At 36.6% G+C, this 17449-nt stretch overlaps 1 protein-coding gene across 2 annotated transcripts in view; it reads right to left on the bottom strand.

The window, feature by feature from the left end:
- Positions 1–238: 238 nt before the first annotated feature.
- LOC131440624 (derlin-2) overlaps positions 239–17449 on the bottom strand; it is a 40457-nt gene continuing 23246 nt past the window's right edge. The window contains exons 3-7 of one of the 2 annotated variants that reach the window (XM_058612067.1): positions 1074–1161; positions 839–961; positions 615–778; positions 421–555; positions 239–327 (exon numbers count right to left, since the gene is read on the bottom strand). In XM_058612067.1, the coding sequence (XP_058468050.1) occupies positions 423–555; positions 615–778; positions 839–961; positions 1074–1161 (508 nt within the window). In that variant the 3' untranslated portion in view covers positions 239–327; positions 421–422. Of the gene's footprint in view, positions 328–367; positions 556–614; positions 779–838; positions 962–1073; positions 1162–17449 lie in introns of those variants that run through there. The other variant, XM_058612066.1, reaches the window with a different exon arrangement.

Below are 17449 nucleotides of genomic sequence, written 5' to 3'. Positions count from 1 at the left end.
TGAACTGAAGATTGATTTCGCTCCAAGCTGACAGGGTCCCTTAAATACAACAAGAGATATTCACGATTAAGTTCTACTCAATCGCGCCCTACAGTATAGTTAGTCGTATTAACGACAAAACACATTTTGTGTGAGAGTGCGAGTAATCATCCTCACACCACTAGGTGGATGAAAACAGATTTTTATTTATAGGTCTTATATGTTGATACCTAAACAAAGTCTCACAGCACAAAAACAAATTGGCTCAAGTGGCATGTTCCTCTGGTTATTTGTAGATTTGTGTCTGTAAATGTTGTCTATGTCTGTAAGTAGATGCATTGGACGAAGCTTTACTTAATATGAAGGAAATATTAATAGCACAAGCGGAAAAGATAAAAATATTTTAATGAGCTGACATCACTACTGTAAACATGTTATTACAATCATATATTGTCTCGTCGTTCATCAATTTGTGCATCATTTTGCTCTTCTCTTCCCCAGTTGAAACCACCAGGTCGATCTTCTGGCAGTGCTGTATAGTCTATATCCTCGAATGGTTCATCAAAAATATTTTTCCTGTAATAAAATAAACAAAATTAATCTCGTGTTCGATTTTATAACTATTCTAGCCTAACAAAAACTGAGGTGTTCTTAGCACATGAAAGCTGTTGATTTGGTCCGGAAACACATCTTCCAAGAAGTAGTATATGTGCCCAACAACTATACCCATCAGGTCCACCCATATAGTGTTACCAATAAGTACAGAGAATCCTAGCAAAACCCATGGTAAGTAAGGAGCCTGTAAAATGAAGAGAATAATTTTTCATACATAGGACGTTTTGGAACCATATTTCTTAACCTGGAAATTCAATATCCCGAAAAAGTTCATTCTAACGAAGGGATTTCTTCGAGACCACACGTACACTAACATTATAGTGAAAGCTTGTCCTAAAAACAATAAATTTACAAAAAATGCAAATATCTATTTATTTTGTTAAGGAATGTAGGCCTTCAAAATTCGCTTAGACAACTAAAACAGTTTTTGTGAAATCGGTAACCAGAAAATTTAACACAATGTTTTTTATAAAGGATACGATCATAACGATTCCTCCAAACAAGAACATCATGATGAAATCAGCACTCCTTCCACGAAAGGATCCTTCCTCTAACATTCGACAATACCTAAAATAAGAAAAATGACAATATTGCGTTTAAAATGTCAATCATAATCCACATTTGTCTAAGTGACATTTCATTGAATAACGAATCCTTTATTCCGTAATTATTTCAGTAGTGATGTTTAAAACAAATTTTAACAAAGAAACATATCCTTATGACCAAGGGTGGCAAAAACTCGCTCAAAAGATTCGATTTTTTCTATTAATCAGCTCACCTCATGATTTACGATGCAATCCGTAAAATGATGGTAAAGATGAAACTCATCGCTGATCTAAGCAAACACACTCACCTATACAGAGCACCGCTGACATCAAATTATGATGGTATTGATGGTTCTCAGTTTTGATTTCATAGCATTTAACTCTCATTCCTAGTTTTAAAAAGTGAGTACTGAGTTTGGCATCACCGTACCGAGCTACACCGGAGTGTATGCCTAAACCACAGAGCTGCCAACACGACCCAGCTTTTCGGTTTTGTTTTTGCTGGTACTCAAAACGAACACGTGCATTAATGTACGAAAACAAAAGTCGAATCGTAGCGTGATGTTCCGTAGCGATTGAATTTCATGTCTCGAGCTAAACACAACTGGCTACTAGAACCGAATGCGTTTTCCAGCATACGAAAACATGTCTTGAGAATTGGATTGAAATGGCATCGATTCGAACGTTGGCCACCCATGGCAACTCTGTTGGATGGGGAATACAAGCGAGACAGTGTCACAAGAATCTGATTCAATGTGTTTATGTACAAACACATCAAATCACAACTCACAAATCGTCTCTCAGTGGGTTCTAATATTTGATGTGCACTCAGCGCTCATCTGCTGATTGCTTGACACTACGATGTTGAGACGATGTTTTCTCTACACAAATGGTTACCCAGTTACTCAACTCGCTCAGCGATGCTTCTGAAACCGATTTGCAGGTGAGCTGAACTCGGTGATGATGAAGTACGGAGTAGATTATTGCCAGCCCTGCTTATGACTGCCAGTTACGTTCCGCTCCGTTTTTCGATTGCAGGGTTGTTACGAAAAATTTCAAAATCAAAACGCGCGAAATCCGCGCGAAGTCGAACACTAAAACGCGCGAAATCCGCGCGAAGTTGAAAACTGAAACGCGCGATATTCGAGCGAAGCGTTAGACAACTATTTTTATGCAGGTGATACTTTACGCAGTACTTGAAAATTCACTTAAATATAATTTAAAAATCTGCATAAGTTTGTCATATGAACACAATAAATAAGTCCGCATACAGCACGTCACTTCGAAAAACCCAACGAAAACGATTTCATTTTTATTCTTCATCTTTTTCGATGCCCTTAGTTAAGGAGCAAGACTTTTTGCAAGCGTATGAGTAATGTCAACAATATGTGCGTAAAAACAAATTCCGGCGCTTCTTTTACTGATTTTAATCAATAAATCTTCCATATGGTTGAAAAATAAACCAATCAGTTCATTCTACTTAAAATTGCAATTCAAGAAAAGTGTCTTAGTCTAGAACTCTTCGGTTTTCCTTAAAACTGCTCGAGAAAAATTATCTCAGTTTCAGCTTACTTCCACTGACACATTTGATTAGCAACAAACACATTCCTATATGGATTTCCTCTTGCAAAATTTTTTTTCGTAGCTTCTACAAGTGAACCCGTAAAATAGGAACCTTTAATTTAACATGCGAGAGGCAATGGAAATGGCATGTTGTCGTAAAACTATTTATTTTTCCGGAAAACTACTTTTTTAACAGAAAATATTTAGTTTTGCTTATTTTGTGTAGCGCAATCTAATACAAATGATTTGAAGCAGTGATGCCAACTTTTTTATAAGGGAATTAAAATCTATATTCATAAAATGTAAGCAATTTTCCATCAAACGTTGGTGAGAAATTGTTCAAAGCTGAAATATCATACAAAATGTCAGGTTTAACATTCATTTGAGAATAAATTATTGTTAAAAAAAATTGTTTGAAACTCAATCCTGCAAGTTACTTTAAGAAACTCGTTGCACTGCATTTATTAATCTATAACAAACGTACTGAATAAATTGTACGTAATACACAAGTTAACTTGGTTTATTCTTGATCCTTAATTAATACTCTCTGATGTACGGAAAATGTTACAGTAAAAATAAAAATGCTTACACTTGTGATTTTAAAAGAAGTGAAACAGATTTCATCGAAGATATTTTTTTTTGTTTCGACTTTTTTTTGCTCGGCAAACATTTCCTTCTTGGTAAGAAGAATTTTTAGGTAAACCACATCGGGATGATCTGATTCACTCTTTTTAATATCAGTTTCAATTATAATAGCGTCTTCTTCTGCTGAAAGATTTTACTCTGAATGTCTGAGGAGGAAATCATCTTTTATTCTTTTATTTGGATCAGGGAAAAGCTCACTGGAATTAGTTTCTGTCAAACTTGTTCTCAAGTAGGCATAAAAACTCCTCATCTTTTGCATCAATAGATCAAAATCATCCAAATGATACATTTGCTTAAATCTAGTGCTTCTATAGTAACTACATCTAATGAGACAGTAACATGAGAAACGATTTCTTGATAACATTACGTAATAAATGAAAGTCGAAAGAATTGAAACATTTGTTAAATATGCAGCACATGCTAGCAATGGGCTCGTTATATCCATAATTAGTTCTAACATAGGGAATCCGAAAAAATAGGAAAACTACGATGTCGAATGTCAAATTGTAACAATTGAAAGCTCTATGTGCTCTTTAAAATTTAACTTGGTTTCCAGAACACCCAGGTCCTTAACAGACGATGCGCGTTCGAGAACAGTTTGTGGCATATTGTAGTCGAACTTGAATACAGACTTTTTGCTACACAAAGAGACGACGGAGCATTTAGTGGCATTTAAACCATTTAGAAATATGAAATACGAAAGTCATCAGCGAACGATAGTTTCTTACACTTGATCGAAAAATTTAGATCGTTGATACAATAAAATTATGAACGGTCCAAGGTGACTTCCTTGAGGAACTCCAGATGTAACAGCACTTGGTGAGGTTGTACAGGCTCCTTTTTTCACTATCATTTCATTACCAGTTAGATATGATCGAAGCCAATTAAAAAATTATCCATTTAATCCCAGTCTACTTAACTTGGAGATCGTTATGTGATGATTGATTTTGTCGACCGCAGCAGGGGAAGTTGAAAGCTTTGGCATGGATCCAAGCTGAGTCTCTGATATGTAGTCAGAGCAACTATGTGTTATAAAATCCAGAACTATAATTTCAAACAGCTTCGATACAGCGCACAAAGTAACAATTCCAAGGTAGTTGGATACTATACCCTTATTCACATAGGATTTCTTCCATATTTCAGGACAAATTCCAGAACGCAAAAAAACAAACTATTAGAACACTTTCTTATCACCACGAATGGAATCCCAGAACTTCTTCGTTTCTTTTATTATCAGACTTCGCTTCGTAGGCATGTCGTGTAATTTTTGCTTTAAGAATTCGATTTTTATCATACACAAAATTTGTTACTATATTATTGAAGAATCGCATTCCATTTATTACGTTCTTTGCATTATTGAATGTATTATCACTGAGACGATATCTTCCATCTGACATCAATATCCTTGAGTGCAAAATGTTGAAATAGCAACTTGTATCACTCGAGATCGAAAAGCATAAAATCGAAATTATGTCCACTGAAGTAAACATTGGCTAGAACCGCCTTCTAGTAAATTTTAGTTTTATCAAGGGAAAATTCGGTCAACTCGACCAATTGCTGAAACGTTCGCCCATCTTTAATTGTTTAGGGTTTCATAAAACTCACAAGTTTCAAAAATTTGCAAAGAATTTTGTGGAATGATGTTTTTTGAAATTCGCGCGAAATCCGCGCCATAGCATCAAAATCTTAGCAGAAACCGCGCCAAATCCGCGAAAATCGCGAAATCCGCGAAAACCGCGAAATCCGCGCGACCGTAACAACCCTGCGATTGGTCCTCATTCTACGATTACGACTGTCGTCGTATATTGCAAGCTGAATCCATCTTCAAGTGCTGATCCTGATCTTGGTCTTTAGGGCGGAAGAAATGCACTCAAAATCTACTTGTACCGACAATGCTGTTCAACATCTCTTTTAACGCGGAATTTTCAGAGTTGTGGAACCAAGTAATCATATGCATTATATCACGGCACATATACAACTCTATTTTATGTAACTCTGCTAATGTAATATTGCTGAGTGCGATACTTGTTGTGGTCAAATGATCATTTATACATCTATGTAATTCCTTGTAAACTATTTATACTCAGATCCATGGTAGTTTGCATAAACAATACGAATGTGGCTATTCACAACAATACACTAAAACTTTATGAGTTATCCGATCAGTTATTATGAATCTAGTAAAATGTTTTTTGCTTTTCTCATATAGAAAGGTTATGCAATCACTGTGAAAACCGACTTTTGAACCGAGGCCCGGAGGGCCGAGTGTCATATACCATTCGACCCAGTTCGTCGAGTACGCAAAATGTCTGTGTGTGTATGTGTGTGTATATGCGTATGTGTGTATGTAACGTTTTTTGGCACTAATTTTTCTCGGAGATGGCTGAACCGATTTTCACAAACTTAGATTCAAATGAAAGGTCTTGTGGTCCCATAAAAAATTCCGGTTCGGGAGTTATGGGGTAAAATGTGCAAAAAAAAGAAAATATGTTTTCTAATTTTTCTCATAGATGGCGCGACCGATTTTTCACAAACTTAGGTTCAAATGAAAGGTCCTGTGGTCCCATGCGTAATTCCTGATTTTCATGCGGATCAGACTTCCGTATCCAGCAATATAGGGTAAAGTGGGTTAAAAATTGTATACCATCACTGAAAATGGGGAAAAACCATAAAAATTTTTGTAAATCGACCTCAAATCTTTTCCAATTGATAGTTTTTATTATCGATTTCGGTTATTCTTTTAAGAATCGAAGAAAATAATTTTGAAGAATACCACAGTATTATTTATGATAGTATGATTGATATGAGAAAGGCATCATCACACCACTAGGTGGATTAAAACAGGTTTTTATATTCTTATGAATTTCGAATTCCAACAGCCAAAACCGAGCTGATTTTTAGAAATGGTGTTGTATTGTAGAGGACACCGGGGCAGGTAGGCCGAAGAGGAGGTTGTCCGTGTGCCTTTTATGAACACGCTATTTTGCACAGTGGAGACATCTATAGTGATTTTCGTGGGGTACAAGGTCAACCATGTACCGATGAAATTTCAGGCTTTTTTTCTATCGACACTGGTGTGTAAATTTCTATTTATGTAAAGTAATATGTGTAGCCCGAAAATATTTACATTTTATTCCCAAAAACATGATACTACTGAAAAGGGTATTTCAAATTTTACAAAATGGTATAACTTTTTCTAGCGTAACCTTATTTATGTTTTTTTTTTTTGTAAAACGTGATTGTTATCGAAACAATGATTGGGTTAGGTTGGCCGTATTTTATATTCAGGAAGAGTTCATCGTAGTTTGGACGAAATTGGCAGTTATACTAATATTGATGATTATAGGGAGAAATATGCATGAGAAATCAGAAATAAAAATAAACTGAAATGATTAAAATAAAGAAATAAGAGACTTCAATCATCTAAAATTTGTCGTTGATTAAAAAGATGATTTCAATATTTGAAAATCTGTTGGCCTCTATGGAGACGTCAGACCTCTTCCCAAGTCGAGATCACGAACTGATTCGAAGGAGCGTCAACGTTTTAAACGCCGATTTATTCAAATTTTGATCAATCCAATAAAAGCAGCTTTGGATGAGGAAAAAAACGTAAACCTGTACGCTAGTGGAGGAAAGATAGCAGTGTGAGCTGTAAAAAGTTCACTTATGCTGGCAAAACTAAACCTAACAGTAAAAAAAACTTTAAAATGTGGAGTTTTTGCCTCTCTCATATAGATAGACTATGCAATCGCTGTGACAACCGAGGCCAGGAGGGCCGAGTGTCATATAATTCGATTCAGTTCATCGAGATCACAAAATGTCTTTGTGTGTATTCATGTGTATGTGACAAATAATGTAACTCAATTTTCTCAGAGAAGACAGACCCAATTTTCAAAAACTCAGATTCAAATGGTCTTATGGTCCCCTAGACTGCTATTGAATTTTATCCCGATCCGACTTCCGGTTTCGGAATTACAGGGTGATATGCACAAAAAAAGAAAAAATATGTCACTCACGTTTCTCAGAAATGATTGAACCAATTTTTACGAATTTTGATTCAAATGAAAAGTCTTATGGTCCCATACAAAGTTCATGAATTCCATTTGGATCCCACTTCCGGTTCCGCTTTAACACCGCGATAAGTGAAAAAATGTCTGCTTCATGAGTATTTTTTTAAGATGTGATGGCGAAACAAGGTGCAAATTTTCATTAAACTTACTGAGAAATTTATCTTACTGGGATTACTAGTCCCTGGTTTCCGGTTCCGAAAGCACTACACAAAAACGGCTAACTCCGATTTCTCAGTAACGGTTGAACCGATTTGCTCAAATCATGATTCAAATTAAAGCTCTCATTATATTAAAAGATAGTGTGCAATTTCATCCAGATTCGACTTCCGGTTCCGAAATTATAGGACGATGAGTGTCGAAACATTAAAACCACTATACAAAATGACGATGTAAAACCGGTACGCGTCGGTACGTGCTGGTACGAAAAAAGAAAAATTCTTATTAACTTGACATAAATGTTTACAAACTGAAAAGGTTATGTTAGTTCATACCCAAAGAAAGTTTCTTTTTGCCTTTCTCTATAGAAAGGTAGTAGAATTGCTGGAAAAACCGACTTTCGAAAGGAGCCTCGGAGACCCATAGTGTTATATACCATTCGACTCAGTTCGACGAGATCGGAAAATGTCTGTGTGTGTGTGTGCACTTTTCGAAGATATTTGAACGCGCTCAATTTTTTCAGAGATGGCTGAACCGATTTTAACAAACTTGGGCTCGTTTGAAAGCTACTGTCGGACCATTGATCAAGTTCGAAGATCAAATGGTTGTGACTTTTGGTTCCGGAGATATAATTGTATAAGTGACGTAACTGACAAAAAGCGTTGTATTTGAACGCGCTCAATTTTCTCAGAGATGGCTCAACCGATTTTAACAAACTTGGGCTAGTTTGAAAGCTACTGTCGGACCATTGATCAAATTTGAAGATCAAATGGCTGTGACTTTTGGTTCCGGAGATATGATTGTATAAGTGACGTAACCGACAAAAAGCGTGGTATTTGAACGCGCTCAATTTTCTCAGAGATGGCTGAACCGATTTTAACAAACTTGGGCTCGTTTGAAAGCTACTGTCGGGCCATTGATCAAGTTCGAAGATCAAATGGCTGTGACTTTTGGTTCCGGAGATATGATTGTATACGTGACGTAACCGACAAAAAGCGTTGTATTTGAACGCGCTCAATTTTCTCAAAGATGGCTGAACCGATTTTAACAAACTTGGGCTCGTTTGAAAGCTACTGTCGACCCATTGATCAAGCTCGAAGATCAAATGGCTGTGACTTTTGGTTCCGGAGATATGATTATATATGGGACGTACCCGACAAAACACGTTGATTTTTACCGCTCTTATATATATAAGAGTGCCAAAATTTTGGGATCACCTCTATTTTTGTTAAGCTTTAAAGCTCAAAAGTTTAAGCACCTCGAAAAAAGCCTTCATGCAAAATTTGAGCTAAATCGGACATGTGTAATGGGTGCTGCCCGTTGGTAAAGGTTTGATAATTTTCGATCTTGAAAAAGCACCATAGGGGAGTACTTGAAATTTTCAAAATCGAAAAATTTTTCTGATGCCGAAACTCTTAAAATTGCATGAAACGTCGAGATTTAGTGTTATCTCAAAAAAAAATTTTTTTGAAAAAATCAATTTTGTGGGACTTAGAAAAATGTAGAAGTCCCAAAAAATCGATTTTGTCAAAAAAATTTTTTTTAGAGATGACACTAAATCTCGACGTTTCATGCAATTCTAAGCCTTTTGGCATTAAATTTTTTTTTTCGATTTCGAAAATTTCATGTACTCCCCCTATGGTGATTCAAGATATATGAAAATTCCACTAAGTGGATTGAGAAGGCTTTTTTTAGATTAGCATCACTGTTCTCATACAAATAGGCAACTCAAATGTCAAGCACTAGTTTGAAAAAAATGATGCTGACTGTGTGACATAAACACCGAAGCATGCTTTTGTGAACTACTTGAATCAATCTGAATCAATTGGTGTCAAAATTAGTGTCAAAAATTATTCAATGAAGGTATGAAATATATTTTCATGAGACGGTTATGAAAGAAGAGAAAGGCATTATCACACCACTAGGTGGGTTAAGGAGGGTTTTTTATTTAAATTTGAAAAAAAGTCTTGGCAGAATCTCCTAATGATATTTTCGAATATATAAGTAATAAGAGAATCGCATCATCACACCACTAGGTGGATTAAAAAGGTTTTTTTAGGTTCCTAAATAATACAAAATGATGCACGCAAATTTTTTTCATTAAAATTCAATTAATGCATTTCATGTGTTTCAAATATTTTATCTAACTCGGTCAACCTACCCCGGCCCTTGGGTTGGTTAGCCGAGTTTTGTCGTGAATACGACTTACTTTACTATGGGGTGCCTTTTCAAAATTAGCCATATGGAAGAATGGGCAGAACTTAATCGGTAATATCTCGACTTGTATTAACGGTAGCAACATAATTCTTTCACCAATTCATCAAAAATATGATCAGGAATTTAGGATAATTTTTGAACAGTGTGAAATAACCACAAACAACTCAAAAATTAAGTTTTCTCAAACTTTGAAAACAACACGGAAAACTCTACTTTTGAGTGGCTTTTTCGCGCAAGGACGACGAGTTTGAAGTAGTCAGGCACATTTCTTCATTTGACTGCGTATAAAAGGGGAACCGTGATCAAAAATCGATCATTTCTTCTTGTGCGTTGGACAGAAGTAGACGTCGTGGGACCAGCAGCTTCGGAGAGTTCACCTTCTGGGTGGTTAAAAACCTCAAACGCTCAGGTCGCAACTCTCATTTGGACTTCAGTCGTCAGGTGGAGCAGTCGTCAATGAAAGCAGTCCTTTTGTCAATGTCAATGGCAGTCGTCAATGAAAGCAGTCCAGTCGTGCTCTCATTTGGGTTTCAATCGTCAGGTGGAGCAGTCGGTAATGCTTTCATTCGGACTTCGGTCGTCAGGTGGAGCAGTCGTCAATAATGAGAGCAGACTTCAATCGTCAGGTGGAGCAGTCGGCAATGAAAGCAGACCTTTTGCGTGCTATAAGGCCAAAACCTCAAACGCTCAGGTCGCAGTAACAGTTTTCCTTCGAAGAAGATCGATTACATCATCCTGTTGGAGGTCATTTGAATTGGAGCAAAATACAACGGGAAATGGACAACAATGTGGAACATTATGCAAAATCAGCCTTTCTAATGGCTTTAAATGTTACCTAAAGAACTATAAAGATTGCTTCTTTGTAAATCGAAAATTAAAATTAGCAGTGCAAATCTAAGATAATATGATCAGTTTCACAGTTCTAAATTCACAGTTCTAAATTCGCAACAGTGTTAAAAATCGTTTATATCCAATCAGTGTTTAATATCTTAGAAAATTATACAATTTGGCCCTTCACGCACGCCTTCATAGAAGGTTATTTCCAAAACCACCAATATTTTATCATAAAGAACTATACTGGTTATTTTGTAATATTTATGTGTCAGAATGTTTGATGTAATTAATCTGTACTGTAGTTTGGGTATATCGTTTCAAATTCTAGTAGTGAAAAATGGAAAAGCTTGCACAATTCACACAATCGATCAACTAATTGATATTCGGAAGTATAAAGAAAAAGTGTCAGTTTTATTCGTATTAACGACATCCAGTTATGTCTCTGACATTACACACCTGTACTTTTTTCTCCGCATTTGATTAATAATAACTTTTCCCCTGATTTTTATTTAATAATGATAAAATTCTCATATATGCTCAAAAGTTGTATCCTGTAACGTTTAATTTAATTTAATGAGTAAACTTTAGTTCAGTGCGAAAGGGGAGGCTGCATTTAGTGTGTAGACAGGTAAAACCATGCCAAATGGGCGCACTTAAGTATGAGCGGTTTTGACAGACTTTACGGTTTCTGCTTTCCAGAAAAGAAAAGGAGCACGACAAAAAAGAGTAGGTGAACGTGTGGAGTTCGGCGATCGCTTCGCTGACCTCGTGGTGCGGTTTTTTGAGTGGAAAAAGTGGCTCAGAACCCAGAAGTTTCAGCCACCCTCTCGATTGTTACGAAGCCAAACCAGACTGGTGTCGGAATACACGCGTTTGATGCTAATTCGACGGCCGAATCCATCGTGGAAAGAGGCAAAATGAGCCGTGGTTACACCACCAGCTCGGATTTACCCGTGGGGTAAGCTGTTTTTTTTGGGCGATCCTGGAATAGCCGGCACTGTCCACTCTGGTACGTTTTTTTGTTGCGAATGTGTTGGAAAACGTTTTTTTTTTGTGAGCGACGGTAGGGCACCCAGCCTGCACGGTGCGTGGATCAAACGACGGAGAAATGAACCAGTCGGTACAAACCAAGGAGATCTGAAGCAGTCGAAGGCGACACGCAGTGCAAGAAACTCAGCAGCGACCGGAGAACGGCACTATCCCGCCAAGAACGATCACTAAATTTGAGCATACTAAGCCCGGCGCGACGCTGGAGGACGTTTCCTCTTTTCGAAGAACGAGTAATGCAGCAGCGCGCGAGTATCCACGCATATCGCTGCATCTAAATGCGGTTAGTCTGCACAATTATTGCATGCCTCTATTGCACTTGTTTGCACATGTGGTGACGTAATTTATAACAATGGCGCTCAACTAAAAAAACCATTTTGTTTTCGTGTTTCATTATGAGATGTTGGATTCAAACAGTTTATCGAACCAAAAAGTTAAGAAACAATCTTTAAGACAACGCACACCGTTTATCAAATAGTCTAACCAGAATAAGTACAGACATTTCGAAAACAAAACTCAGCCAACCAGCCCCGGTCTTCCCTATCCTCTTATTTTCAATTTATGGCTTATAGGGTAACAGAGGTATTTTGGACCGCCCTAGGATTAATTTTATTTTGCCCACTTTGTAAAAATATCCACCAAATGTTGTAATATCTTTGAAAAACTCTTACGCAATAGGTAATGTAATGTGATTAGCTACAATTTGATGCAACATGAATTACTTAACGTCGATTAAATCCATAAAGTTTGTTATGTGGGCCGAAATATATGAAGTGGCCAAAATACCACTGTTACCCTACATTACTATATGATTCAGATACAACAATTTACCAAATATGTTTGGCACTCCCCAAAAGGTGTCTCAAAAATACGAATATTTTGCGTTATAAATTGAAGATATTTGGTGTCATTTGATTTTTGCCTTTCTCATATAGAAAGGTTATGCAATCACTGTGAAAACTGACTTTTGAACCGAGGCCCGGAGGGCCGAGTGTCATATACCATTCAATTCAGTTCGTCAAGTACGCAAAATGTTTGTGCGGGTATTGTGGCAGGTTCTTTCGTGTATAAATAAAAAGGTGCGTTTGCTTTTGACTTCAGAATGTCGAATTATTTTTCCGCATTTTAGTTTTATTTTACCACAACGTCCACATCGATCGAATCGAACGAGTTCAAAAATGTTTCATTCGATTTGCACTACAATGACTTCCATGGCAAAACAATCTTCAATTATCTAGCTACGAAAATCGCTGCGCTCTGATTAATATTCCTACACTAAAAAAGGCAGGTGGGTAATATCAGAGACATAACTGGATGTCGTGAATACGAAAACAACTGACATGTTCCTTAAGACTTCCGGATATCAATTAGTTGATCAATTGTATGAATTATGCAAGCATTCCCCTTTTTCACGTTTTTCGCAAAAACAAAGAAGGCTTCACTTGATCTCGGTTACTGTGAATTTCACACAGAAAAAAGTGCACAAAACTAATCAAACTATTCTAGATTTGCACTAAACTGAGGATATTTACCTTCGATTTGCGAAGAAGAAATCCCAATAGTTCTTTAGAAAACTTTTAGAGCCATTAAAACGGCTGATTTTGTGTGATGCTCTCCACCGTTGTCCTCTTTTCGTTTTTTTTTAACCAATGCAAACGACTGGCAGCTGTGATGTAATCGCTCTTGTCGGAAGCGAAACTAGCTTTGCAAACGACACACAATACATCTGCTCGCAGTGGCGATAGAATCCAAACTGATCCAATTTTTGTTAAGAGGTTTCTTTTTACGTGATTTCGTTTGTAGCTTTTTCGCTAATGGGCGGTCCTAACGGCTATAAAAATAGCCGCATACAGAGCTATAAAAATAGCCGCATACAAATCTTATTTCGGATTTGCATTTCATTGAAAGAAACTATCGGGAAGTTGTACGGGATTCATTTCTGCTTTTCAGAAGGACCTAATACAGCAGCAGATATTTTGTCCTCTTCCTCAGAACGCGTTCTGATTGGCTGGTGTTGACATGGGTCAAATGAGACAGGTTTTTCAATAGTGTACTATTGCAATACTTCAATGCTTTTGCTATACACGTTTAAGTTGAAAAATTTCGATTCTATTGGTAGTTAGATTATATAAATCCTTTCACAGATCACTGAGCTATGAGCTTTAAAAATACGAGCAAGGCAAACCTCTTTGATACTCGTTTATACAAAACATTTCAGAAAAGTTTAATTTTGAATTATTTGAGATTATGTACACAACCGAAAATTTTATCATAAAATTGTGATCATTTTTCTGATGGCATGTAGCAAGAATTATGTTGATTCGTTAGATACAACAAGAGATATTCACGATTAAAAACTTATCACTCTCTCAGAAGGTACATTTTGAAAAGGCGCCCCATAGTAAAGTAAGTCGTATTCACGACAAAACAGACGAATTTTTCTTCAGCGACTGTTTGTCTTCGACTTGCTTTCAAATAACATCGACTGCCCAGCGCTTTGGGAGAGATTGCATTTTAATATTCCGGGAAGATCATTGCGGGGAACAGACTTTCTTTGACGATCAGTCCATCGCACACAGTACGGTCAAAATAATCCTATGGACGTTTGTTGTCATCGTTCCAATAGTGTTTATCATTTATTTGATTTTACAATGAACAAAGACGCATTTAAAATTAAAATATTTATGTTAGATTAATGAGAGTAGTTGTATAGTAATAGTCTGTGCGATAATTTTATTTTAATCGAAGACAAATTTAAATCAAAAAAAAGATAGGAGGACCGTTTTTGGTACCGAGCATAATTTCGGTGATATCGGTCCAACTCATAAAATATTATTAGTTCTTTTTTTTTGTAATAAAATTTTTTATTCTGGCCTTTTTGCGTAAAAGCTTTACGTGGCCGATTGGCTTACATTTTTGTTACTTAAAATTTATTTTTTGCTATTGGATTTCGTTGTAACCCTTTTTCTATGGGGAGATGAGTTTCCATTTCCATCCAACGAGGATCGGGGGTCACTTCGTCCGCGGCTTATCTCATCATCCATTGCTTCATCGTCGGTGTTGTGTGTGATTTCCGTTTTATTTTCGTTGTCTTTATTGATCGTAGTCTTGGGCTCGTTGAGAGTTGCTGCAGATTCACCTTGTTGTATATTGGTTGCAATTGCTGGTTGGTTGGAGGGTAAGTTGTTAACTGCAGCCGGTGTACTTTGTTCTATAGAGGATACTGATGGTTTCGTTGAAGGGGATGCTTCACTGTTGTTGGTGACTGTCACAGGTGTACTGGGATTGCTTGGGGTTGGTGAGAAGGAAGCACCGTTGTCCTTTGGTGTAGTTGTCTCCTTGTCCAGTTTATCACATGGCTTACCGTAGTGAACAGCTTTTTGACAATATTGACATGTGGCCATCTGATTGTCATAGGTAACAAGTGATTTGCATGGAATTCTTGTATCTTGACCGAAAATCACATAAGGTATTTTTTTTACAAGGTGAAATGCATTCACGAACGGAGTGTGGGACTCTCCACAGGACTACCCAACTGTTGATTGGAACTACCCACTGAAACACCTTTTACCTCCCCCTGGCACCACCGCTAGGTATTACTTCGGGGTGACATAAGAAGGTATAGGCCTCTTTTCAAATGTATACGTAACAAACGTACGCCATTTAGAATACTGGGGAAAAAATTCTTCCACTTTCTTTTTCGATAGAGAGAATCTCTTCGTATTGGGACATAGTTTTGCGAATATAAGAATCGTTGACGCTTGAGGGAAGATCATGCACACGCAATTCTATAGCACTATCTTCGATATATACTGGAATGTTGTACTTGATATTTTCATGCTCCACATAGTGCACATTGTTATTGTCTTTTGCGAATTGAATTGCATCCAACTCTTTATAAAACTGGATGTAAACAACATCATTCGTCTTATTGCATTGAAGTAAATGCACACGTTTAATGTCAAGATGCATCTGTTCCTTAAGCAAACCTTCAAGTTCTCGTATCGATTGTCGAATTTTGCACTGCATGAAGTCAACAACAATTGTATTCTTTCGTGTCGGCGATAGCTTTTGTTCGTTTGGTTCACTCATTTCGAGGTCGTTCTATTGTTCACTACACAATACTGTACTTGGATTCTTCCGTCCCGAACGTAAGCGGTTTTGTTATATCGACTGACTTGGATGCGATGTGAATGCGAACTCATAAGACTAAATGTGCTACGATGTATGGCTGGTTTCCATACAATGTATTCTCAAGAAAATGTTTACAATGTAGTTACGTCGTTGTGTGTCGAAATGAAACGTAATATTGAAATTGTTCTGAGGGATTAACGTGGAAAACGTGGTGGTTCTGTAATTCCGCCACACCTTCCCCGTAAAAAAATGATGAAGTTTACGAAGTCGTTTTCGGTTGATAAAGATTAAGGTCTATTCTCAAGAAATCTCTTATAATATTGTGTGAAGTGAAATGTGTTTTACAATGTTTTGATTTTTCTTCTGTGATATAATTCCTGGATTTTGATTTTAATGTGGAACACATTTTTGTTTTATATAGGGGTGCAAACTAGAAACTCAAGAAAAATACATGTAGAAATGTGGTCAGGTTTTGAACAATTACAGCTCAGTCAATTTTTTGTATCAATTATTAATATCACCATTTGATTGGAAATATTACTACGTATTGATTTGAATGTCATAGCCATGTATTTTCAATAGTATATCATTGAAATGTTGATTAATAGCTAGCAGTGTCCTATTTTGCATGCAAAAAATCTCCAGCATACCGGATTTCCCTGCCATAGTCGACGGTTTTGAAGGAGTAAGCGATATATCATAGGGAAAGCAGCGCTCTGATTGGTCAATCGATGCAAATGCGAAACAGGTTGTTGCTAGACAGCAAGACAAAAAGTGCCATGAAACGATTTGAAGCTTTAATTGCTATGCCCTGATCTTGTGTCATGAAAGATTGGATGAAATTCCATGTTATGTCGTTTCGCCTGAGAAATTGATAACTAACCCAGGATAAATTTTGAGTGCATAAGATTAATTTCTTATTTATATAAGATGAACTGGAATGATAATGAAAAAAAGTTTATCGCTTCAACCGAAATCGCAGAATGGTAGTAATGGATGGTAGAGAATCGCTTTAAAAATAACTACTTGTATACAAAACTTGAACACAAGCTTGACGAAAAAAAGCTTAAATATCGATATCTGTTTCGCAAGCATGTACAAACATAATTACATACATTTGGGCTATTGATGTAATTTCGTCGTCTAGAAAACAAATACAAATCATGACAAATATAGTCTATATTTTGGGTTCGCGTGTTCGGTGTTGGTTCATAATAAAGACTAAGCAGACTCTCGTGCATTTGCGGATTCAAAAGTGTGACGACTGATTGAAATTGTCGATCATTAGAAATTTTGGTTGCCTTGTTCCACATCAATAGCTCGAACAGCCCCATGGGGCTGATCCTTGTAGTTTTATTATATTATTGTATAATGGTCAATAGTGTAATTTGTGTGATATGTGATAATATTGTTGTATTTGATTACAATTTAACAATTTGATTTTTGTGAACTGTATGAGTTTGCTTTGTTTCTAGGTTTTCTATTATTGCATTTGGGTGGTCTATGCTTTTTACTATATAGGGACCTTTGTAAATTTTGTCTAATTTTATTCCATTGTGATTTTCTAACATTACCTTCATTTATTTGAATGAAAGAGGGTTTTGATTTATTTTCTTGATCTGAGTTTCGTTTAGTTTTGCTTTT

The sequence above is a fragment of the Malaya genurostris genome, chromosome 1 (genome assembly GCF_030247185.1).
Source record: "Malaya genurostris strain Urasoe2022 chromosome 1, Malgen_1.1, whole genome shotgun sequence".
NCBI lineage: Eukaryota > Metazoa > Arthropoda > Insecta > Diptera > Culicidae > Malaya > Malaya genurostris.
The sequence above is the reverse complement of the archived record's forward strand: the minus strand, read 5'-3'. Positions and strand labels throughout refer to the sequence as shown.